This window comes from Nelumbo lutea, chromosome 4 (assembly GCF_056320005.1).
Source record: "Nelumbo lutea isolate HS-2025 chromosome 4, American lotus-T2T, whole genome shotgun sequence".
Classification (NCBI taxonomy): domain Eukaryota; kingdom Viridiplantae; phylum Streptophyta; class Magnoliopsida; order Proteales; family Nelumbonaceae; genus Nelumbo; species Nelumbo lutea.
This window is the reverse complement of record NC_142687.1, coordinates 14,099,845-14,125,225: the sequence shown is the minus strand read 5'-3', so window position 1 is coordinate 14,125,225 and position 25,381 is coordinate 14,099,845. Positions and strand designations below refer to the sequence as shown.

Sequence of the window (25,381 nt, the reverse complement as noted above, 5' to 3'; positions counted from 1 at the left end):
CAATATTCAATACAAATTCTGGCATCATCTTCTAAATTCTAATTGATTTGAGTGTAGACTGTAGAATTAGTGAATCAAGTGTCAAAGTGTGTATTTCTCCCAAGTCCCAACTATTTGGGATCGATCAGACAAATTCACAACTCATCATGAAAACATAGCATACAACTTTTCCTCCGCCGGTCCAACCAATACCAGACCTTGACACATCCCCTTTCTCCATCCATGATCCAACCCTGGATTTGAACCATCAATGTCATAAAATATAATTTCTTTATTATTATTATTGAAAACTTCTTATGTTGCCAGATGGCACCAGAAAAACAAGATTCTTTGCTTAATCTAGAAACCTAAAAGGCCACTGCTGAAGCTCTGGAGGTTAGTAAAAAACAGACTTTAACCTACCTACCTCTCTCTCTCTCTCTCTCTCACATACACACACAAAAGGGTAAAGTGTTATAAGGCAGTATGTGATAGGAGAGTGGTGATCGTGGTGATATCTTGGGCCAGACACCTCCAGGTTCCAAACAAGAAGAAACATAGTAGATGAGTTTCTCCAAGAGCCATCCATTTTTCGATTTGGGAAGGGGAACTACTAATACTACTACTAGTAGTGGGCCAGTGGAATGCAGCCTTAAAGAAAACAAAACTACTTTCTGTGAAAGGAGCTTGTCTCGAGATTCCTGCTCTAAGGGACATAGTATTAACCCCTCCCCCCCAAATGCTGAGAGAGAAAGTCGTCGTTTTAGGACCACTGACCAAAACCACTCCTCCTCCTCCTTAACTTTGACCAAACCAGAAAAAGGGAATAGAAACTGAATCAAACTTTCATCTTCATTTTTCATTTAATAAAGCTTTGATTCAACGAGATGCTTGCTGCCTGCTGCAGCTTCTCCCAATATATGGTTTACTCTTTTACTGTACCAGTTTTAATGTATGTGGTCCCCGTTGATCCCAGCCCAAACAACACCTTTGGTCCACTTGCACTCTACTTCTTTGTCTGCCATATATTAAACCAATCGATGCTTTTGAAATCTCATCGGTCGGGTTCCATTCCGATGGATAATCAACCCCGTGACAATTGGGAAGCTCATATACATAAAGTCTAGATGCTGTATGCAAACTAAATCTTCACCAAATGTAAGCTGGTCACCACTGACCACTTTGCTGCTTTTAAAGCAAATTAAAACCTTTTGCATTCTACCCTTACCAAACACCACCTTAAGACTTGAAACATATATTATTTTATTCCATCCTTTTTGTGCAACAACTCCATCTTTTTCCTTCGTATAGTAAGTTATAACTTATAACCATTGACTCCATCATATGACCATGAATGGTTGTCCCCGAAAGTACAGTTAGGTTTCAGGCAAATCATGTGAATAATATATAATTGCATTCAACTAACTGAGCTAAACAATATATAGAATGGTGGACGCAATTAATTTTAGGTTAAGATGTTATTTGTCTTGCCAGGTGGCAATGAGACATGCATGCATAAACCGAATATAAGTGTAACGTCAGTTGAGGTGGTAGAACAATTCTAACTGTAGAAGAACATCTCTTGCATCACAGCCATGCACCAACACAGCCTCTAGATTCTACAACTCCACACATTCCATTTATTGGGGTTCATGTGTTCAACGTCAACCATGAAAGTGGGAAGCATCTTTACTTCAGATAAGAAGTTTTACGTCTTTCTACAATGTATTGAAACTGTGAGAGTTGGTTTCCTAGATTTCTAGCTCTAAGTCAAATACTCATGATTTTCCTCTCTCCAGAGTCTCCATGATTATTAACTTGATGACTCCAGGCGTTACAAATTACAGAGCCAGCCCCAGCCCCAGCCCAAATTCTACGCCCTAGTTCTGGTTTTAACTTGTTTACAGAAATCTGATTACATTAAGAGGATCTGAGTTGCAATTAAATAAGGGCCCGCTGGGCTGCAGGCACATGGTCGTTTCAACTTTGAGCCTCAAATCAGGTACGGGTTTGGAATCGTACCCAGCCCAGACTAGTGTTAAAAGGTGATGTCGTTTGTCTTGTGGCGGAGGTGGTGGTGATGGTAGATGGTGGGGTCGCCACTTTGACACGCTGGCTAGCTTGTGGTATTGTCTCATACTGCGCCCTGTTAATCTCACTCTGACCCACCTGAGAGCCCTCTCTGTCAATATATACCCAGCAAGAGAGGATGAAGGCGAAGAAGGCTTCTTTTTTTTTTTTTTTTTTTTGTCCTCTGGGAGTGTACAATTTACCAGTGATCAGCCATTATAGGAATTGGGATCTGCTCCTCACTGATCACACCTCACACCGATCTCACAGTTACATCCCAACTCTTTGTTTCTCTCTTATTTTCTACCAAACCAAACGCAGCCTAGATACAATACATAGTGGGTTAGGTGAGGCTGAGGTCAACCAAGCCTACTCTAAGTTAAAGTCCATATGCTCAACCAGAACTGGGTATCCCAATCAAATCTGAAACTCTTGGAGCCTGCAAGTGCCAAACCTCAACCTAAAATTCTTCTTCTTGTCCCCTTCAATTTTATTCTTGTATCAAAATTCAAAAGTAAATATGCTTCATTTTGAAGATTTCAATTTTCTTTTTCTCTGAGAATTTGATTGGGTGATGCGTTGGTCTCAGAAATTTTCTTGGTATTTTTATGAAACTGCTGTCAACAGAACAGTCATGAGTCGCAATTACCTCACCTTTCACTACCTGACAAGCATTGTGTGTATACCGTTAATCAATTTATAAAATCAATTCAGACAATAATAGAAACTAAAATGTAGTGGGGTTAGGGGTTAGGAGACTTCTTTTCATTTTGAACTTTGGTGGCGAGCAGAGTAGCGATCAACAAAATGAAATAGAATGACACAAGGGAAAGTGGAATCCTTCAATATTTCACAGTTCACACCTTTCTTTTTCCGTCTTCGTTGTCCCTTTCTTCTCCTGTCTCTATTAACAGAAGAAAACGGAGGAAAATTGGAAAATTCAACCAATTTACGGGTAAAGTCAGTTCAGAGCGTGTTACACTCTGTTTCTCTAATATAATCTTTCTTTATCAAAAAATTATAAAAAAAAAAAAAGAGTTTAAAAGCAAAGATCCTAAGGTCTGATGTTTTCTTTAGTCTTTTTCAATTAAAGTTGGCAACCCAGGTTTGGTCAAGTAAAACAATTGTTTTTTTTTTTTCTGTAAGTACTCCCATAACCTAGAGGCTTAAGCTTTTAGGTTGTAAATAATGTTCAACATTCTTTAGAATCCGGTCAGTATTAATCTATCTCTTTTGTTAATTTGGACAAGGTTCAAATCGAGTGTTTTAAGATTATCAATTTTATTTTTTTATTTTTTACTTTCATATATATTTACAGTGAGGTCTGAGGACTGATTTAAATAAATACTTTATAACATTTAAAAACATGAATTTTTGAAAAATTCTTAGAAAAGTCCAATACGCCTGAAATCGATACTTTGAACCTTGATATGGATTATTGAGGTGATAATTTGGACAAAGCATCCAAGATTTGGATAGCGTATCTGCCTTCGATCGCTATCTTATCCAAGCATCTGCCTCTTAGAAATCCTCCACTGACGAATGGCCATTAGTTCTGGTTGTGGGGTTCCGCACAAATGCACAATTCAATCTAATTGAAAGGTCAAATCCACTGTCAATTATTATATTAATATAAATATAAAATGGGGTATGGGTGTCGGGCTTCCCACATATATTTTCTCCTGATGTTTTATTTTATCCATCAATTGGCTGTTTGCAGCACACAAGAATATGTGGTAGTCCATTTTTTTTGTAATAGATCTAAGGAAGCAAACATTGGCGGTACATAACCCTGCCTACTTTTAAGTAGAAGCACAAATTTGAGATTTTCTTTTGGTGGTGATGATTCACACTTCACAATACTCCTCTGATGTTTTTTTTTTTTTTTTTTGATAATACAAACAAAGCCTTAACTGTTTGAATGTATTGATTCAGTGGTTGGATTTATAGATAAAAATATTTAGATAACATTTGCAAGCATTGTCATCATATGATGCCATTAAAATATTCTAATTTAATTTATATGACCCGGACATGAGGCCAAGGCATTTATCAGCATTATATAGTAAAGATAAAAGCAAAATACTTTAAATGCTACATCAGCATTGTCTCTTTCAAACATGTTTCAACCTAATTGGAGAGGGGGAGGTTGCATTGCTGATTATGGTGAAATACAATTATATATAGAAAAAAAAAAAAAAGGACAGATGCCAAACACCCCCTTTACTCGGATTAGGTATGTATTCCCACTATGAACTATAATAATAAAGGAAATTAATGAGTTGGGATTTTTTATATTTAGAATGCATGTGCATGGGATGGATGGATTTAAGTATTTATTATACCATATATATTTTAGTTATTGTCACTAGTGAAAGCATCTGAGACCTTATTTTTCTATTTTTCTATTGCAAGTGCTGAGTGGGAGAAAAGGAAGGAACAGTGTGAAGTGGCTATAAGTAATAAAATAGTGAGTTAAATAAACTGAGAACAAACTTGGCAAAAATGAGCTTCAACGGTGCTCGGCTCAACTCAATTCTTTACTCATAAACCCTATCTGGGCAAAGCTTAGTTGATCTCGGCATACTTTATTTGGAGGTTAAGACCTTGAAGGCTGAAGCCTTGCACAGTATCGAACAACTAGGAGCTCCATATCTACAAGTATAAGCAAGGCAAAAAACAAAGAAAAAGAAAATCCCATCCTCCTTTAGAAATCCTCCGAGATGCAATACAGACAAAGGGATGGCATCCAAAGCAGAACTTTGTCATTGGAATTCTGTTTACGGACACCCCCATCAAATACCTCTAGAGGCGTGCACGATCAAGCATCTTATTGTTAACGAGGAAACAATGGATCAGTTCTTTGATCTGATCTTGGTATTCCATTTGCCCACCAATGAATGGGAACTACTTAAAATCTGATCCTGATAATTGATTCAATGTAGCTTCTGTTGAGTCTCTTAACCGGATTAGGACTTGGGAAGGAAAGTTTATCCTTGCCCATTTCTGCTACATGGAGCTGGTGAAGAACTTCAACTACATTGGGCTTGGGCCCATTCAAAATTTGACAAACATTCAACCCACCCCGGCCCAAGTTGAAGTTGCATCCCTAACATGGAGTGCGTCTAGGGCCAACCCATGCCATCAATACCGAGTAGAAAAAGGAACCAGTGAGGAATACTGATCAATACGATAATATAAAAATTGCTCATTGTGAGAAAATGTTGATCATACATTCATACTCTTGCTTATAAATCTACTCTTAAAATGCTTTTGCACATGTCCAGTGCTAGCATTTCTTACGTTACAAAAGGACTTATTTTGGGTGGCCAGACGCCACTGGGAAGTTTAGGTCCTCAACAACCCAACAACCTGGTTCATATAGCTATCATTTATATATATATATATATATATATATATATATATATATATATATATATATTTCTTATGTCAAGAGAAGTGTCTATGACTTGAATTCATGCAATCGCGTAGAAACTTACCCTATTTTTTGAGGATAGGCTTCATGCAATTGTCTATGAACTTACTGTGTTTCAGCACTACTGCACGAAGTCTCTGAGCTAAACCTGACGCTATCAATGATTTTCCCCCTAGAGATGCATACTTGGCCCTCGTTAGTTGCACAAGGAAGCTTCTTTTTGATGTGCCCCCCGCCTCTGAATGACTAGAAGAACCATTGAGACGAAGGCTACTTTGTAAGCAGTAGTTTCTGCATTACTTCCTCTTCCTCCCCCACCCCCACTCGGACCTGCTGGGGCAGCGAGATAAGAAAAGTTTTTCCTGTTGAATGGCCATGCAGTTATTCCTAATCAGAGACTACAAAAATCTACCGTGAGGGGCACCTTAGGAAAAGGTTATGATCAACTATCTCGTTAGCGAGCACAAAAATCCCTCCTTATCTTTATATTTGTATCATACGTATCTATTCTCGAAACTGCACCAACTCTTCTGACTAGAAAAGAATCTTTAGTAATGGTAAGGAAAAATATCGTCCATACACATTTAAAAAGAGAGCACCCCTGTACAGGCGAGAACAAAACTTCCAACCCCGTTCATAAATTGGCTCTGAGCAGATCAGCAACCAATTGAGCTTTTCCTATGCCGGCCGGATCTCAATTATCTCACTAACCATGTTTTGAGCTGTTTGGCAGCTGAAATGCTTATTTGTTAAATAGGTCACTTTCCCCACCAAGAGGATGCATCGGCTGCTATTTCCCAACACCAGCAGCTTTCATGAATAACTGGTCCTTGCTTTTTTAAGTTTATCTCAGTAAGGGGGAGACTAATATCCCAGCTACGTAGGCAAGCTCTGCAAAATTCATAAGCCAATTAGGCAGTGGTTGTCATAAGTTCAGTTCTTGTTCTTATGCTCATCTCGGAATCTTCATTAACATGTTGGTTACCATCAGAACCACTCCTTGATGTCTTTCTGCCGGGAAGGGGAAAATTGGAGTTAGTGGTGTTAATCAATTTATCCCTTGTGGACCCCTCTGAAGATGGCTCAGGATCTGATAAAATCCGTTTCAGCTGAGGTCGATGGCAGATTATCCGGCCCTTGTTCCAACCAGGGAAACAAAAGGATGATAATGCATTATCCTTCAAAAATGAATAAGCCGCCTTTGCAACAGGAAGTTCCCGTGTTATTGAACTTTTCTCCATCTCTCCCCGTCTGGTTAACAGAAAAAGAACACCATCAGTAAAGGATATTCAAACAATGCTGCTATTTCTCCAGCTCTTGTAAAGATATAAGGCAAAGTTTCAATCAAATCACAAAAACCATAAAATCTATGTCTGTGCCTTGTAGTCAGCTGTTCCATTTGTAGAAAAAACAAATGCAGTAGACTACTGTACACTCGTGATAATCTGGGTAGCTCAACATCAGTAGAAGAATGTTAGACTTCCTGCATGTATGATGGGGACAGGTATATCCATAGGAACATTTTCTGCTTAAGATATTAGAGTGTAGATATGAAAATAAGAAAAATTCTTACACTACTACCACAGCTGCCAGCTGAGGAAGATCCATTCCATTGGTAAACATGTCATACATGCTATTGAGCCAAACTGATATAGCAGCAAGGGCACCACCTACTGACATCCTGGCAAGGAATAAAGCTCAATGTTAGAGACCCACGGAGAACGCAAATAAGAACAATAGTCAGCAGCACAAATGATACCTATGCACATCCACAGACCACATGAGCTTGCTTTTGCGGAACAGTTCAGGAAAGAGACCGTGCTTTGTAGCTTCATTCAGAACTCTTGCAGCTCGCTCTTTTTGTCCCAGCCACCACAGTGCATCTAGAAGTGCATTATAGAACCTAAATCCTAAACCACAGCCTTCAGAGTTACACTTGTCAAACATGTACTCTACCATCTGCCAGTTAGAGTCATCATCATAATCCCCCTTGATCATCCGTCCTATCACTTGATGAGCATTTGATACCTTATTTGTGACCATCTCATTTAGCAGCTCATGGACGTCATCCCACCTAAAATTTATGAACGGTAGGAGTGAGCCAAGTTGCCATTAAAAATAGAAGAAAAAGAGAAGATAATGCAGGCATTGATAAGGACTAAATTATTATCATGAGGAACTGAGGATAAACAACTATTAAAAACCATGGATACACGTGTCCTCTTTTATGACCATACAGAAATATGATTCTCATAAATAAAAAGGAAAAAGAAGACATCAAACAAGTCAATTGTCAAAATGTATCAGCTTTTCTCATTTAAAGAGTGGTCTGGAAGTTTTCTAAACCAAAAAGGATTCTTAAAACTACTATCCAGGTGGGCCTCAAATTCCAATAGAAGAAGCTATTTGGCATACTTTATATTTTGCCCTTTGAAAAAATTAAGGTCTGTGTAGCCCTCAACCTCTTCTATTTCTTCCTTAGCAAAGTTTGTTTTCTTTAATCCTGAACCATATTTAGAGTTAGGGGTGTTCAATATATGGTCTAGGCCGCCAAACCGCACTGAACCAAACCAAAATTGTTCGTTTGATCTCCTCTGGCTGTAAAACGGTTTGGTTTGGTCTGAGAATTCCTTGGACCATAAATTTACTAGTTCAGATTGGTTTTTTGAAGTTTAGAAACCAGACCACACCACAAAATGTATTAAACCTAATTATAAATAATATATTTATTAATGTATATAATATATAATAACATATGTATGTATGTATTCATTTAACATTTCATACATTATCATTGTTTGTTTCAAATTTTTAACTTGTAATTTGATACCCAATGATCTGTTTATGTTTGAGAAAGTGCAAATGTAATTTATATAATAGTAATAGGTGGCACTTGTTAACATTTCAATTTGATATTTGAATTATATTTGTTATTTATATAGGTATGCATGTTATTGGGGCTTTCTAATTGGGTTAAGCACAATAGAATGACCCAAACCATATTAGAAAATCGGACCAAACCATAATAGAGCAGTTTGGTTTGGTCTGAGAATTTGTCAAACCGTAATTTACTGGTTTGGTCTGAGATCTCCAAACTGAACTAAACTAGACCCTGAACACTCCTATTTAGAGTTTTGGTAAGCTTTGGTCCCATCCCAACCCTGAAGAGATTTTCTAGGTTTTACAATATCATCATTATCATCTAAGTCCTATCCCAACTATATGGGTTGGTTACATGAATCCTGTTTCGCCATTCCATTCTGTCTGGTGTCACATCCAGATGCCCCAGCATACCCTTGCCCATTTGACACCACACCTGGATTAAGGTGTAGCATGTAGCTTCCAGGGAACGCCCTAGCATGAGCATGAAAAGACAAATATATACATATTTTTGTTTTTATTTCCCCCGATATGCATGTATATATTTATGTGTATATGTCACAAACAGTAATAAGGTTCTGTTAACATGATATTTTACCTTGCATCCAAGTATCTGCACAGAATGGATACATACTATATGAAAACCATACTAATTTTCAGCAATGAGTCTTTATATTCTATCTTAAAAGCAAAAGGAAACAAGTAGGGAGAAATTGCTTTGAACAGCTCAGCAGGGAGAAATTGCTTTCCTAGAAGTATTGCCATCAAAAGTTCTGAACATAGTAAAGTAATTTAAAAATTTCTGGAGAAATCTATTGTATCTTGCAGTGAAGGATTTTAACTGAGACTCTTTTTTTATGGATAACGGTCTTTATTGATTGAAAGTGAAAAATAAGGATTTTAACTGAGACTCATTCTAACTATCATTTAAGTTTGAAAACATGCATCTTCAGACATCTTTGCAGATAGAAACCAAATACTACTAAGAGAGATAGAGAGATATGCCCGATGCCTACTGTTATAACTGCCTATCAATGTCTCAATGTTGCAACATACTGATGTAGTTCAAAACGTTCTAGAGAAATTTGCTGCAACTTGAAGATGCAAGAATAAGATATGGGGGTTCAACTTGTTAAATTCTAAAACAGTAAGAGCCCTCTAAGGATCTCCACCTAATGAGAGACCATTTTGACTAGGGAATGTTCATAATGCACAGAACCATATATGTGACACAACAGGAAACAAAATTATTAAAAAAAAAAAAACTTCAATGTCTAATTGAATCATATACACTTTTACCCAGGTTGATCTTCAATGAGACTCCTTTAGAACCTGCTCAGATTCAGTTTGAAGCTAATTAAGACTAAAATGGGGATCATCTCATAATTAGTTTTCAGCATAAAGTCAAAAAAAGTCATTCTCATGGATGGACCTACAGGACCTATCCAACCTTGTTTATGGTGCATCAGCTCTTGGGAAAGGTTTTCTTGGGATGCTGCCCATAATAGGCCAACTTCTGTTGGTTAAAAATGCTCTTAGTCTGGAAAATTCATGCCTGGATACTTAATAGTTATCAAGGGGGCGTTCTATAACGTGGATGAGAAATTGGTGGGTGTGGACTGGTCCACACCACACTACTGTTTACACCTGTTCTGAATTGTGGACAGAAACTGTCTATACCCACAGGGGCGTTCTGCAGGTGTAGTGTGGATTTGTCCACACCACACCTATTGATTTCATACATCTCATGTACAACTTGTGAGATAATTTACACAATCAATCATGTAGAGATGCAAACGGATCAGATTGGATTCAAATCAAGGTATATCTGTTTCCGATCCAATCCAATCTGATCCAAAGATTGATTGGATCTCACAAATGGTTATTCAAATTCGAATCCGTTAAAGATGTCGGATATCTGAATCTAATCCAGTCCGATTCAAATTATGAAAAATTTAATAAATTATTAAAAGAAAAAACAAAAAAGTTTATGTAAAGAAAAACGAAAAACATAAGTTTTTTTTTCAACTATTTTCATCATATATATTAATATATACACGTCTTTTTATAAAAAAAAATGCAATATACACATTTATAAATAAATATATTAATATATACATGTATTTTTATAAGTAAATATGTTTATAAATATATAAATATATGTATCAGATCAAATCTGATCTTGTTAGATCGGATAGGGGTGATCCAAATTCCAATTGGATCCGATCCAAAAATCCCACAAATGGTTATCTGAATCTGACAAAAATAGGATCGGATTCAAATTGGATGATCTGATCCATTTGCACCCATACGATCATGAATGGAAAAAAAAAAACTACAATTTTAGCAAAAAAAAATTGAAATAATAATGGACAAAATAAACACCAATACATAATTACTAATAAATATAAAAATAAATATATTTATCATTATAATATTATCTTCAGAAATAAACAATTTAAAAAATAATTTCAATATAAATTAAAATATATTAAAGGTTAAACAAAATGAGGGTAGTTTGACCGGTATTAACGCACTTGCATTACACTGAACCATTCCCAAAAATTGTCCATACCATAGTGTGGCCCATCCATAGTTTTCAAGGCATCTAGGTGACTCTGAGCGACATTGGGGCGCCTAATCGATTAACCGCCTAGGCGATAAAAATTTTATAATATAAAAAACTGACTTTTGGCTAGTTTCCTAGTTTTATATACCATTCAGCATTTACGTTAATTGAAAAAATAGCAATTCTCTTTATTAAGAACATTAAATTTCCTCTAAAAATGTGGCAAATCATCAATCTAAAAGATAATAATACTATCTTTTAACATTAAATTTTACATATTAATTTCATTATTTTCAAAAATAATACTACTATAATAAGTATTTGATAGAGCAAATTCATATTAATTAGCAGCTAAAGAAGGTTATTAACATTATATGATAAATATTCAAGATGGAAAGTAAAATAGAAAAAAAAATAAAAATAAAAAAAAAATAACAAGGATGGAGTTTCTGTTTTATTTAATTAGAGAGAGAGAATAGAAAAAAATAACTTTATTATTCTATGCTTTCTTTCTTTCTTTTTCTCTTCTCAAAGCCCTTTGATATTTTAAATTTCAATAGTAAAACATTAAAACAAAGTATAATTGATATAAATAGCATATAATAAAATGTATTAACAGATACATTAATAAGATACAACAATATAAATGATATTATAAAAGGCGCTCGCCTTGTCATTTTTGTCACCTAGGCAGGCGCTTAGTCGCCTAGTTGCTAAAATCAAGGCATTTGGGCGAGGCGCCCAGCCAATGCCTTGACAACTATGAGCCCATCCACGAGAAAATACTGTGGATGATAAATTGGGGTGTGGCTCATCCATGTTCATGCTATTTTTTGGACGGGGACCATCCACTTCCACACAAAGAAGAACACCACATTCTATCGTGGACAGGACCAAAATGGCCCCATCCACGATATTTTCACACTACCGAACACCCTCTAAGTGGCTCTAGAAGCAACCCTTGAAAAGAAAGACCAACTTTGTCTTGCAGTATGTACTTTCAAGGGTTCCACCATGTCCGTAAAGAAAATTGTATACTCATTTATCTTTGAAGTTTCTAGTGCCTTGATCTTTGCATTTGATTAGCTGTTGGGTAGAAATTGGAAACTTTTTTATCAATGGTGTGAACCAATGTAAGAGTTTTAGAGTTATGTTCTTTGCTCCTAGAACCCTAGATGTTTTTTAGTGGCTTCCCAATTTTAATTTTACTGATTCTTGGTTCTTAACTTAGTGCAGCTAGGAATTCTTTAGTTCTTTAATAATTAAGACCAGTTGAATTCCAACTAGAGTCCAAGTATTTTCTAATTCTCTCATGATACCTTGTCTAACAAGGCCAAGTGCCAAGACGTTTTTGCTGACTCCACTTGGAGCATCATTGACATCATATATGATATAACAAGTGCCAACAAAGCTAGACCCAACCACCCAACTGTGTTGCAATGTCTCAGTAACGTTGGACAAGGTTATATGAAATGGATTTAGATGGTTTGACCATATGAAATGAAGACTAATGAGTGCACCAGTAAAAAAGAACCAATGTGGTACAAGTTGCAATCTCTGAAAGGGCAACTAAAAGACCGAATATGTTTTAATTTGAGGTAGTAAGAAGAAACTTCAATCTATAGATCAATGGAACCACTGGCTCTTTAGTTGGACTAAATTGTGCATAGCAAAATATAACACAGAAATAATCATTTGATATGAAGGCAACAAGTATAAGGTGCCCAATCTAACAAAGACATGTCTTTTTGTTGTCTAGATGTTAATAGAGGTCATTACAATATTCAAAGATTTGATAACCATTTTACTTCTGCCTTTCTGATTAATTTGTATAAGTACTGCAATTCCCAATGTTCAATAGCTCCAAAAAATACCTACTACAAAAGTTTCTGGGTGATGACCACCAACCAGACAATGTTTGTTAATGTGCAAGTTATATACAATTTTTCATTTTCAATGTTACATTGGTAACAAAGTAGTAATGAATTTCAGCTCTCCAATTTCATTGTAGCTAAAATTTAAATGATGAGACCCATCAAAGTTCAACAGTTCTTACAAAATTCCCATGGTACAGACTCTGTATAACTCAAATACCACATCAAATTGTGTAATTACCCACTACTCTGTTTTTCAGTGTTTATATTATACTTATCATCATCATCATCATCTAAGCCTTGTCCCAACTATATGGGGTCAGCTACATGAATTATGTTCTGCTATTCTTCCATATGTGGGCGCTTAAATCATTTCTTACTACTTCCACCCAACCTAGATGGCAAACCAAATTGTGCGTTTTATTGATCTGTTAGTTATAGAATGAAAAAGATCATATAGATGATAAGCAAGGGTAATAACTAAGTTACCAGTACTAGTGCAAAACTGCACATAACCAGAGCTAAGCATCGTGAAAATTAGATATAGTAAACAGCAAGGTAACGCAAAAACTAACCTGTCATTCTTTGCATGAACTGATAGCAGCATACAATAGCACATGACATTAGGCATGATTCCCAAAGATTTAATTTCCTGAAACTGCTCCTTACTCTCATCAACAAGACCTGCAGAGCAGTAAACTCTTAAAACAGCCTCAAGAGTCCTCTCATCAGGGTCACATCTTGCTTTTTCCATCTCAACATACGACTTAATAGCTGCTTCAAACTGTCCCCCCTGTCCAAAGGCTTCAATCATACTATTGAATGAATCCCTGTTACGTGCAACACCAGACTCGCTCATTCGCCACATTATTGCCTCTGACTCCTTGTAGAGACCACCTCTAGCAAATGTGTGTAACAGAGAGTTGTAGGTTTCAACTGTTGGCTTGCTACCAACCTCATGCATTGTATTAAATGCAACAAGAGCTTCCTCATACAATGCAGCCTGCCCATATGCTTCTACAACTCCAGTATAGGCCTTGGAACTCGGTACCACTCCTTTCTCATTCATGTGCAATAGAATCCGTTTTGCATCTTCATGGAGTCCACCCTTTCCACAAGCAAATATCAAACCCTCGTATGTCTCCATATTTGGCTCAACATTCTCCTCCACCATGTCATTAAACAATGTGACGACCTCCCTAAAATAACCACCCTCGCCAAACACTTGTATCAAGATATTATAAGTAGAAGCATCAGGCTCTGTATTGCTAACTTTCATCTCAAGAAACAACTCACGAACGTCGTCATATCGCCCATGCCTCCCATACAAATTCAACAAAATACTATAAGTTGCAGCATTCGGCATACAACCTGCAGATTGCATTTGCCTAAATACACCCATAGCCTCTTTAATCGACCCAGAATGCGCATAAGCTTCTAAAAATACGTTATACGAAGTGATATCTGGAACATTCCCCTCTGATTCCATCTCTTTAAGAAGATTAGAAACCTTCTCGAGCTTGTCCAATTTGCCAAACGTCTCGACAAGATAAGTGTATGTATTTATATCCGGAACAATTCCGGCCTCGTTCATGGTTCTAAAGATCATCTCTGCCTCATCCCCGAGGCCCCTACTACCACAAGCACAGAGCAACGTATTGTAAGTTACAAGATCTGGCTGAATTCCCTCATGTCGCATCTCAGCAAACAAACCCAAAAGCCCTTCCCACTCCAAACCGCCCCTAGCACAAGAATTAATAACAGTATTATAAGTCAAAATACTGGGAGAAATCCTTTCTCTTTTCATTCGTTCGAGTAGCTCGAGCGAAGTCTGGTACTGACCATTCCGACCGTAAGCGTTGATAAGAGCAGTGAAAGAGAACACGCTGCGGGCGACGCCATGAGTGGGCATTTCGTCGAATATCTCAGCGCACTTGTCAAGTAATCCCTCTCGGCCCAACACACCAATCATAATTGTGTAGATGTGTTCATTTGGCTTGCACCAGATCTGCCGTTGCATGTATTTGAAGAGGCGAAGCGAACGTTGCCAATCGCCGCGCTGAGCAAACTCTTTAAAGACTAAGGCGAAGTCGTTAAGTGAAAGCTTGTTCTTGAATACGTCGAGGCATCGAGCTATGCTGCCTCGAGGGGGTAAGCTGCTGAGTTTGTTAATTAGGGTTTCTACATCGTAGCTGTACTTGCCTTTCTCTACTGTTACAGATGGGTTGCCGAGTATCAATTCTTTGGGTTTCGCTCTGGTTAACCCGGATAAGAAGTTGCTTCTTTTGGTGGGAAAGGAGCCCCAACCGAGAAAGTTGGAACTTCTTGGTTTGCCATGGAAGGGTCTGAGTATAGAAGATGAAAAAGGTGGGTTAGATACGGAGAGAGAGGACATGAGGGTCATTTTGGGTGCAGTGGGAAGAAGCATCAGCTTTGAAGAAATTCCGTTTTATATTCTCGAGATTTCTCGCTGGAGTTCATGAGATTTCTATGTTGATCGTTGGTAGAACCGTAGAAGGTAGATAGAAGAAGCTGGACGCTGGAGAGGATTTCAATCGTTTGCTTAGCCTTCTATCTTTTTTTTGAGAAGAAAGAAGATGGATAACGAGGACTTGAGACTTGGGAGGTCGTGAAGTCCTCTGAAGAATGACACTGAAGCTCCAATGGTGACACGTGACATCCTGTTGGCTGTGGATAGAATCATGGTAATAAGGTTCTAAAACGTGGGTAAGACGGTGGAGAGTGGCGCGACTGAAGCTGAACTCAACAAAATGATTTCTTCAACCGTTTTAACGAGGTTTTAACTTCTAAGGATGTGTGAAATCAGAGGATTTGGTGGATTGGATCGCTTAAGCTAAACCGTCGAGTCGTCAACCTGGGAATGAATTAGGGCTGTTGGCCGTGTCATTCTAACTCGCCCGCGTTGGCCTGGATGACCCGGCTGCTCAATCTTCCCCCCATTTGCATCAGTAATGTGCCATCACTTGGTGCATTGGTATGCTTGTTTTGCAATCAGAGTCGGAATTGGAATCAGAATTAGAATCAGAATCGTCCATTTTTATAATTAGGGGTGGGCATTCGGTTTATTTGGTTAAAAACTGAATTTTATTAATATTATACTAATACATATTATTTTATGTATATTATAATATATGCATATGTTAATGTATTTTATATATTTTAATATTTTATATAATATATATTAGATACATATTATAATATATTATGTTTTACATATTAATAATATATATTATATTATGTATATAATAAATTTTGGTTAATTTAGTTTTTTCGGTTAACCAATTTTTCACTCTTGAAAATTGAAGCCAAAACCAAAACCGATATTTTTTAAAACCGAATTAATCGAACCAAACAAACTGAAACCGAAAATTTTGGGTTCGGTTTTAACCGAACAATGCTCACCCTTACTCATTGTTTGTTCAGTTCAAACAATAATAGGAATGGAAATTGGAATCAGCAGAAATGGGATTTCATTCCCAAGGGAGGGGCAGGGAATGGACATTCCCACAAATGGGAGAATGCCACTCTAGTAGGAATGGGAATGGGATTCCGATTCTGCCCAGCCAAACAGTTGGAATCAGAATAGCCCATTTTGATACCCATTCTAGACCTCTATTCTTGTGAACCAAATGGGGCAATAATTGCAAATATTTGGGCTACTTTTTGTTTCTCTGTAAAATACAATGAAATGTTTTGGTTGTTATTTTGATAGTCAAATTTTTATTTAATTTACATCCCCATATTTAAATTTGATTCATTAATATTCATATTTGACTTGAATCTTATCGATCAATTTCATATTGGATTAGGATATTAATCAATTGATAAATTGAACTGAGAAAAGCAAAATGTTATATTATTGATAAAATTGAATAAAACAATGGCATCAAAATTGGTAAAATCTTACATCTTCTATTCAGCTTACACTTAAAACAACCAAGGAAATTTGAAACCAAGAAAAGTCCACATACTCTAAACAAAGGCATTTTACTTGACCCTACCAATTTCAAGTGGAGCCAATTGCATTGAAACAATGGAAGAAATCCATTGCAGCTTATTATTCAGCCCTTACTTCCATGTGGAAGGAGCTAGATCACTACAAGTCTATATATTACAATAGTAAAGAGGATGCTTCGGCATATGAAAATTTTCTCTCTTGATAAAGGGTGTTTGCATTTGAAACTTGTTTATGAGCCTATTCAGGTTTAGATTTTAGGTGGTAACGAACTTCCACCCCTTGAGGAAGTGGTTGCTTTGGTGCAATTTGAGGAAACTATGGTTGCTTCTATAGATTCTTCTAAGGGGGTGTAGGTGACTTTATTTTCTAAGGGTGATAGTAAAAATGGTGGGATATAGAAGAAGGGAGGAGGTAACAAAGACAAGTTTTTGTGTACTCATTGTAAGAGATTTGGACACACAAAGGAATTTTGTTGGGATTTAGTTGGCTAACCCAACTAATATTGCTTCTTTCACTACTAGACAGGATACTCAATAGCCCAGTTAGGGCTACACTACTCTAATCCATCATCCTCTATCCTTTGTAATTAACGATGGTCTTCTAAGCATCATGTGTGATCAATTTAAATAGTTTGGGCATGTTCTCAAATAGTTAGAGGAAACGTATATTACTCTCTCCATCCCGCATGTAGCAAATTAAAGTAACCATTCCCATACACTACTCTAATCCATCATCCTCTATCCTTTGTAATTAACGATGGTCTTCTAAGCATCATGTGTGATCAATTTAAATAGTTTGGGCATGTTCTCAAATAGTTAGAGGAAACGTATATTATTCTCTCCATCCCGTATGTAGCAAATTAAAGTAACCATTCCCATGCTTTCCATGTTTCTTCAGCTCCTTAATTTGATTAAGGTGCCACAAACCATATGATTGGGGTAAGTCTTCTCATTTCTCTTCTTATTGTATATTTTCTAGAAACTATAAAGTTAAATTTGCTAATGGCCCTTATCTATTGTTGGACAAGGATTGCCTCTCTTCCAATTGGCTTAAGCTCATTTGATGTTTACCATATTCCAAAGATGCCTATTAATCCCATATCTATTAGTTGCATTATCAAATATTAAATTGCTTTGTTACCTTTCTCCTTGACTCTTGTTTTTTTTTTTTATGATTTAACTTCTCTTAGGTCACATGACAAGTGGACTCTGTATTTTAGATTTAGTGCCTTTTGATTCTTCTAAGAGCACTAGTTTATTGAGTTAATCTAGTTTGCATAAGAGTAAGCGTAATAAAGACTAGATTTACCTATGACATTATTGTCTGGTCATTTATCCTTTGCTTCTTTGAAGGTTTTGTCTACAGACTTATTCATGTTAGTGTCTTTATCGTCATTAGAATGTTCTACTTGCCAGTTGAGCAAACATTGTAGAAGCCCATATCCTTTAATAAAAGAGTTGTTTTTCCTTCCATATTGTGCATTTTGATGTATATGGCCTTACATCATTATGGTTGAAAGTGGACGTTAATATTTTAGCGGTTTCATTGATGATTACTTATACTATACATGGATATGTCTGATGTGATCTCATAATGAAGTTCTTGATATTATAAAGAATTTTCATTATATGGTGTATGCTTAGTTCCATGTTGATACTTAAATATTCACTTAAATAAAGCTAAAAAGTATTTTACCAAGGATGTTAGTACTTATCTTCTAGATAATAATATACTACATTAGAGCTCTTGCCCTAAAACATCGCAACAAAATGTTTGATGTGATCTCATGATGAAGTTCCTGATATTGTAAAGAATTTTCATTGTATGATGTATGCTTAGTTCCATGTTGATAGTTAATTATTCACTTAAATAATTTTAAAGAGTACTTTACTAAGGATATCAATACTTATCTTCTAGATAATAATATACTACATCAGAGCTCTTGCCTTAACACATCGCAACAAAATGGTGGTGTTAAGAGAAATAATAGGCATTTATTGGAAGAGCTCATGGTTTGTTTCTTTAGATGAATTTCCCAAAGTGATTTTTGGCTGATGCAATTCTCATTGCAACCTACCTAATTAACTACATACCATTGAAATTGTTGCACTCTTGGGTCCCACATCACTTGCTTTTCCCTTCATCTCCTTTGTTTTCCATTCTTCTCAATCTGTTTGGCTAATGATGTTTTGTCTATAATATTTCTCCCTTGTCTAGTAAGTTAAACCCCTTGCCATTCCATGTGTGCTTTTTGGTTATCCTTCTACTCATGTGGGGTATAAGTGTCTTGACCCTATATCTCACAAAGTTTACATCTCTATGGATGCTTCATTTTTTTTAGTCACATTCTTTTTTTACTGTCTTACATCAAGGAGAGAGTGGTGGCAAGGTGAGACATTTTTTATTCCTTATTAGCTCTATCTCATTCGCCACCTTGTCATACTTTTTCTCATCATACATGTCATCATTACAAAGATGTATTGTTAGATTAACCACTAAATACAAGTATGAAACCAATTGAAGTGCAACCACTGCCATCAAACTCTTATGAGCCAAATCCTCATGCCAATCATCCTTCATATACCTATAAACCTTTTCCTTGTGATATTGACCTTCACATTGCTCTTTGTAAGGGTGTAAGGACTTATACCAAACACCATATTGCTTGTTTTATTTATATTCCTCACTTGTCTCCTAGTTATTGTGCCTTCATTTCAGCTATTTATAGTGTGCTTATTCTTAAATATGTTATAAAGGCTTTGGAGTTACTTGAATGGAAAAATGCTATGTGAGGAAATCCATGCCTTTCATAAAAATCACATGCGACACCTTGTTGACCTTCCAAAGGGAAATAAGCCTATAGATTGCAAGTGGATGTCTATGATAAAGCTTTGTGCTAATGGGTCTATTGAAAGGTATAAGGAAAAGCCAGTAGCAAAGGGATTCTCACAAGCATATTATGTGAATTATAATAAAACTTTTGCTTCGATTGCCAAGATGAAATCTCCTTGGGTGCCATTATCAATGGATATCAATTTATCTTAACATGTTCGTCAATTTTTGAATATTGATCTCAATGAGGAAGTATATATGGTCTAGCCTCTTAGATTTTTAGGTGCAGAGCAATAAGGATAAAGTCTATCATTCAAAGAAATCTTTATATGGCTTGAAGCAATTCTCTGGGACATGGTTTGAGAGGTTCAATAATGTTGTTCAATAGATTAGTTTTATGTTGTGCCAGACTGATTATACATTGTTTGTGAAAAAATTGAGGTGATATGACTACTATTCCGATATTTGTATGTTGATAATATTGTGATTATAGGAAACTAAGAGAAGACATTCAAGAGTTAAAGAAATTTATAGTTTCACAGTTTGAAGTTAAAGATCTCAAGCTTTTTAAATATTTCATTGATATTAAAGTTGCATAATTTGACAATGTATCTTTATCTCCCAAATGAAGTATATTCTTGATATGTTGAAGGATATTGGGAAACTAGGGTGTAAAGTAGCTGATTTTCCTATTGATCCAAGTCATAAACTTAGAAATTGTGAAAGTATGACAAGTTTGAATGCCCATCAATATTAGAGCATCATTGGGAGGTTGTTATATCTTTCCATGACTAGACTAGTATTGCTTTTGTTGTGAGTGTTCCGAGCAGTATATACACTCACCTAGGCATACTCACTTCAAGGCTATTGAAAGGGTTCTAGCTTAGTTGAAAAAACACCCAAGTAGAGGCCTCTTCTTTACCAAGCACGGTCACACTAAGGTGGAAGTGGTGCTTTATGAATGTTCTAGGTGTGTGGGGGCTTCCTATTATTTTCTTTTCTTTTAGGGGACCTTTCTATAATTATTTATTTTATTAATATATTAGGGTGAAGTGGGAGCTACCATTAACCCATTCAACCTTTTTCTTTCAAATCTATTTGTTGCTTTCTTCTCTTATTCTCTCCCTCTCTTACTTCTAATCCATTCTACAATATTCTATGATGGGTTAAAGATTAGTTGAGATCTACATTTGATGTGCAACCAAATTAGTGAATTCATCATAGTTGAATTCTAAAATAAAATATCTTAAAAAAATAACTCTATACTTGGGGAAATTTTGAAAATTTTATGCTTAGTGCCTGGGTTGTGGGTAAACAAAAGCAAATAAGGGATTTTCTTTAGTAGGGGCACCCTCTCTAGCTAAAACAAATCCAGCTTGCAACCTTGGGAGTTGTAGGAGCAAATGAGTCATTCCACTATTTGGGCCTACCAACTTAAGAGGGGAGAAGAAAGGCAAATATGTTTAGCTTCATATCAAAGAAGATTAACATTAAACTGTAGGGGTGGAAAATGGGCTTGCTTTCTGTGACAAACAATGAGATTCTTGTTAAAACAATGGCTACAACTCTTCCATCTAGAGGTGTCAATTGGACTAGATTTGGTCCAATCCGATCCAGTCCAGTGTGAGTCCATTATAAATAGACCAGGCCCAATCCAATCCAATGAATATTTTGGACCAATTTGGACTGGTCCAATTCAATGTCTGGACCATCCAATCTGTTCAAATTCATTTTTTATTTAGATTGATTTCAACCCACCCAGTTCATTGACACATATATTCTTATCTTATATCAATGTACTAGATAATGGCTTAATTCAACCCTATTCAATATAAATTTGTTAAACATGGACTAGGTCCAATCCAATCTAATAAATATTTTGGACCGGATTGGTCCAATCCAATATGTCTTATTGGTTTGTCCAATCCATCCAAATTGGTTTTGGATTCGATGGGGTCCTATCCAAAACCGGTCCATTGACACCCTTACTTCCATCCTCAATAATGAGCCATTTTAAAACATCCCAATTGTTGTGTAATAAGATCATCAATTGGTAGTGTTCAGCTTTCTATTGGGGCCAAAAGGGTGGTGAAAGGAAGATCTGTTTTGTGGGATGGAGGAGGATGTACTAGGCTAAGGGAAAGTGTGGTTTGGGCTACCAATGCTCTCAATGCTTAAATTAGGCAATGCTAGCAAAAGTGGCTTGGAGGGTGCTCTACGAAACCAACTCATAGGGGTTGAACTTGTTGAGGTACTTTCATAGGGTGGAAGGGTCAATGTTAGAAGTTAAGGTAGATAGTGCAAATTCTTGGTGTTGGAAAAGTATTTATTAGGGAACGGATCTCACAAGAAAGGGTGCTCTGTGGCGGGTAGGAAATGGAAGAATAATTCAAAATTGGGAGGATGGTTGGATCCTAATTTGGAGGGTATGCGTATGAGCTCTTTTGTTCTCACTCCCTTTGATGGAATTAACAATTGATGTCTCAATTGTTTTGAAGAGCTGAAGTGGAAGAAATAATGCAAATTCCCATTGGTAGTTAGGGGGAGAGGACATTGTCATTTGGCAGTTATCTCAAAATGACAACTATAATATTGTTCATTTGGGGTATCATTTGGTGTAGCCATTCAAGGAATTGAGGTGTTTCCCTCTTAATCCCCCAACTCTCTTTTATCTTACAATGGTGTTCGGAGGCAGATCTAGAAATTGTTAGTGCTTCCCATGATCAAGCATTTTAGATGGAAGGTAATGTCGAAGGCTTCTGCAATGCAAGGTATATTATGGCACATAAAGAGTGGTGTAGTTTTCTAAGTTGCTTTTGGTGTGAGGGTGTACCAGAGTATATATGTAGAGTGTGTGCTTATCCACTACCCCCTAGTTGGGAGTGTTTGGCTCATATCTCCATTATACCTTCAGGTTGATAATTTAAAAGGTGTTATCTCTTGGTGATTGGGTGGCATCTTGGTTCTCAAGACCTATGTTTTATCAACTACATCCATCGGCACTTAGCACTGTTAGCCATAGTGTGTTGGTTCATCTAGAAGGTACAAAATGAGGATTTTTTTTCTTGGGGGGGGTTTATAGTTCAGTCCACCCCTAGGGTGGAGCTAAAATTTTTAGGGGTGGACTGAATCCTACCTATGGATTGATGTCAGATTCACAGACATAATGTGATTTATAGGGGGGCTATTAGTAGACTAGGAGGGGGCTACAAATCAGAATTTTGAGGTGGAGTGTAGTCTAAAAATCCTTTTTTTTTCATGGCATGTAGCTTGATCTTATGGTTATTATCTGAGCATAGCTTGAAGTTATTTGATAAGCTTTTCCATCAGCAATTCCCTTGCCAAGTTGCCATGCTTTGAATAGCTCAGCTAGTGTGCAACAGGCTTGGTCCCCTCCATTTGCATGGTGTGGAGTCATCACATGAGTCATACAAGTAGAATTGCAAATTCAGTTTATCATTAGGTGTTATTTCATATTTAATTGGCTCCCCATCCCCCTATTTTTGTTACTCTCAATTCATTGCATCCTTGATTTGGTCTTTCCTTATAAGGGGATTATGTAACAATGTACCTAGGGGTGTCAATGGACCGGTTTTGGGTTGGACTTCATCCAAATCAAAATCTATTTGGATGGATTGGACAAACCAATAAGGCATATTGAATTTGGACATATTGGATGGACCAATATGACATTGGATTGGACCTGGTCCATCCATAATAAATTTATATTGGATTGAGCCAATATCTAGTCCACTGATAGAAGATAAGAACATGGGTGTCAATGGACCAGGTTCTAGTTGAAACCAATCTAAATTAACATGAATTTGAATAGATTGAACAATCTCTCGACCGGTCCAAAATATTCATTGGATTGGATTGGACCAAGTCCATTTGTAATGGATTCACATTGGATTGAACCAAATCCAATTCAATTGACACCCCTAAATGTACCCACCTTAACTATTAATGAAATGTTCTCTATTAAAAAAGCATAATTCTATTAGACTTGAGCCTATGGCTACACAAAACATTCAAACGAACTTTAGAATAGATACATATTAACATATTCAAAGATTATCATATTGGATTGGGCTGGATCCTTATTGATTTTAATTACAGTAAACACGACAAATTTTGCATCGCCTTAAGCTGCATTTGGAAATGATGCAAATGGAATGTAAATCCTGGTTCATGATAAATTTGCACTCTAGTTCAAGTGGGCTTTTGATAAAAAAAAGGCACATGCTTTATTGGAATTCGTGTTTGCATCCATTACAACTAAAAGTCTGTTTGGTAATAAGGTAAATTTGTCAGTGCAAAACTAACCCAACTTTGCAATTTATATGGATTGTTTTACATTCTACATATTTGCATTCACACTTATTTGCATCGTTTCCAAATGCAGCCTTAATTTCAAATCAAACCAATTAATTGAACATGGGTATTGCATGGCATTGTTACTCTCCTTAAACTTATTATTTTAGGTTGACAATTAAACCAAGATTGCTAGCTATTTGACAAATTCACTCAAGAAAATATGGAGTAGTGGACCGGGTATGTGTAATGGAAACGAGGGAAGCTTCGCATGATAAGTTTAAGTTGGACCAATCATACTTTTCCGCAAAAAGAAGACTTTGAAGAACAACTTCACATTCTGCTTCCATTGGATTGCAAACAAAATCAATCATGTTACCTAAAGCACACAAAAAATTGAAATTATTGTTGAAGATAATTATGCCATAGAGTTGCAAGCAGTTCCTCCATCACAAACAATGTAAATGGAATTATCTACTTGAGCGTGGAGGTTAACAAGCATTTGTTGCATTGGGTTTGGTTTTTGTTCTTGATTAGGGCAAATTTGGGCCCCAATTAAATTCAATTGAATCTGGTTTAGGGTCCAAGAAAGTCTTATTTTCACTTCTAAAAATGGCACTTTTCCTGACCGATCAGATGAAGTACCAAGCTACAATAGGCCAAGCAAGAATTTGATCAAGCAAAACTTTTATTATTATTTCTAGGGAAATTTCCCAATTAGTATCCTGTACTTTGGGCCTAGTGCCACTTTGGTCCCCAAACTTTTAAATGTGACAATTCAGTACTGGGACTTTCAAGACGTGTCAATCTAGTACCTACCATTAACCAACCACCGTTAAGTGACATTTGAAAAAGATACAAATGCCCTCCGAATGCCATCTAATTTTCTTTATAGAATGCCTGATGTGACCCCAATTTTCTTGAATAGAAGAAGCACGGATTTTGGATTGTTATTTTTTTGTCAATGTTTGGATGGTTGATAAAGAAGATTGGATGGCATTCAAAAGGCATTTGTGTATTTTTCAAATGCCACTTAACGGCTGACTAATAGATGATCAACGGTAGGTAATGGATTTATACATTTTGAAAGTTCGGGTACTGAATTGTTGCATTTTAAAGTTCGGAGACCAAAGTGGCACTAGGCCCAAAGTACATGATACTAATCAGGAATTTTCTCTTAATTTTATTTCCCAAGGCTATGTTGGGTTTGAAGGAAATGGTAGGGAAATGAAAGGCAAGATAAGGAAACCTTTATAAACTTTATATACATTTTCATACCTTTTCCTTTCTTTTCCTTCAAACCAAACATAACCTAAGTGAATTAGGACATAAAGGAGAGAATGAAGATTTGCGGGAAAAGAGATCGACCAAGGGCTAACAAATACGATAACTTTGGTGAAGTGGCAATGCAAGAAAATATGAGGTGGGCTTTCTTTCAGCATTATCAC

At 36.5% G+C, this 25,381-nt stretch overlaps 1 protein-coding gene across 3 annotated transcripts; it reads right to left on the bottom strand.

The window, feature by feature from the left end:
• Positions 1-6,013: 6,013 nt before the first annotated feature.
• On the bottom strand, positions 6,014-15,581 carry PTAC2 (plastid transcriptionally active 2). Of its 3 annotated transcripts, XM_088981842.1 has the most exons (5): positions 14,651-14,925; positions 13,384-14,550; positions 7,245-7,559; positions 7,059-7,166; positions 6,014-6,736 (listed from the first exon to the last, which is right to left on the bottom strand). In XM_088981842.1, the coding sequence occupies exons 2-5, from the start codon at positions 14,505-14,507 to the stop codon at positions 6,397-6,399; spliced, it is 1,887 nt and encodes a 628-aa protein (XP_088837968.1). In that variant the 5' UTR covers positions 14,508-14,550; positions 14,651-14,925; the 3' UTR covers positions 6,014-6,396. The 3 variants fall into 3 exon arrangements, with proteins under 3 accessions (XP_088837968.1, XP_088837966.1, XP_088837967.1); XM_088981840.1 differs by having other exon boundaries at positions 13,384-15,581; XM_088981841.1 differs by lacking the exon at positions 6,014-6,736 and having other exon boundaries at positions 7,055-7,166; positions 13,384-15,425.
• Positions 15,582-25,381: the final 9,800 nt, after the last annotated feature.

Bases quoted from the DNA above. Each gene is read 5' to 3' on its own strand.
- PTAC2 (XM_088981840.1), bottom strand. From the start codon at position 15,236: ATGCTTCTTCCCACTGCACCCAAAATGACCCTCATGTCCTCTCTCTCC. The intron at 7,560-13,383 runs GTTAGTTTTTGC...CATAAATTTTAG, and splicing joins GTTCATGCAAAGAATGACAG to GTGGGATGACGTCCATGAGC. The intron at 7,167-7,244 runs GTATCATTTGTG...ATTCCTTGCCAG, and splicing joins TGGTCTGTGGATGTGCATAG to GATGTCAGTAGGTGGTGCCC.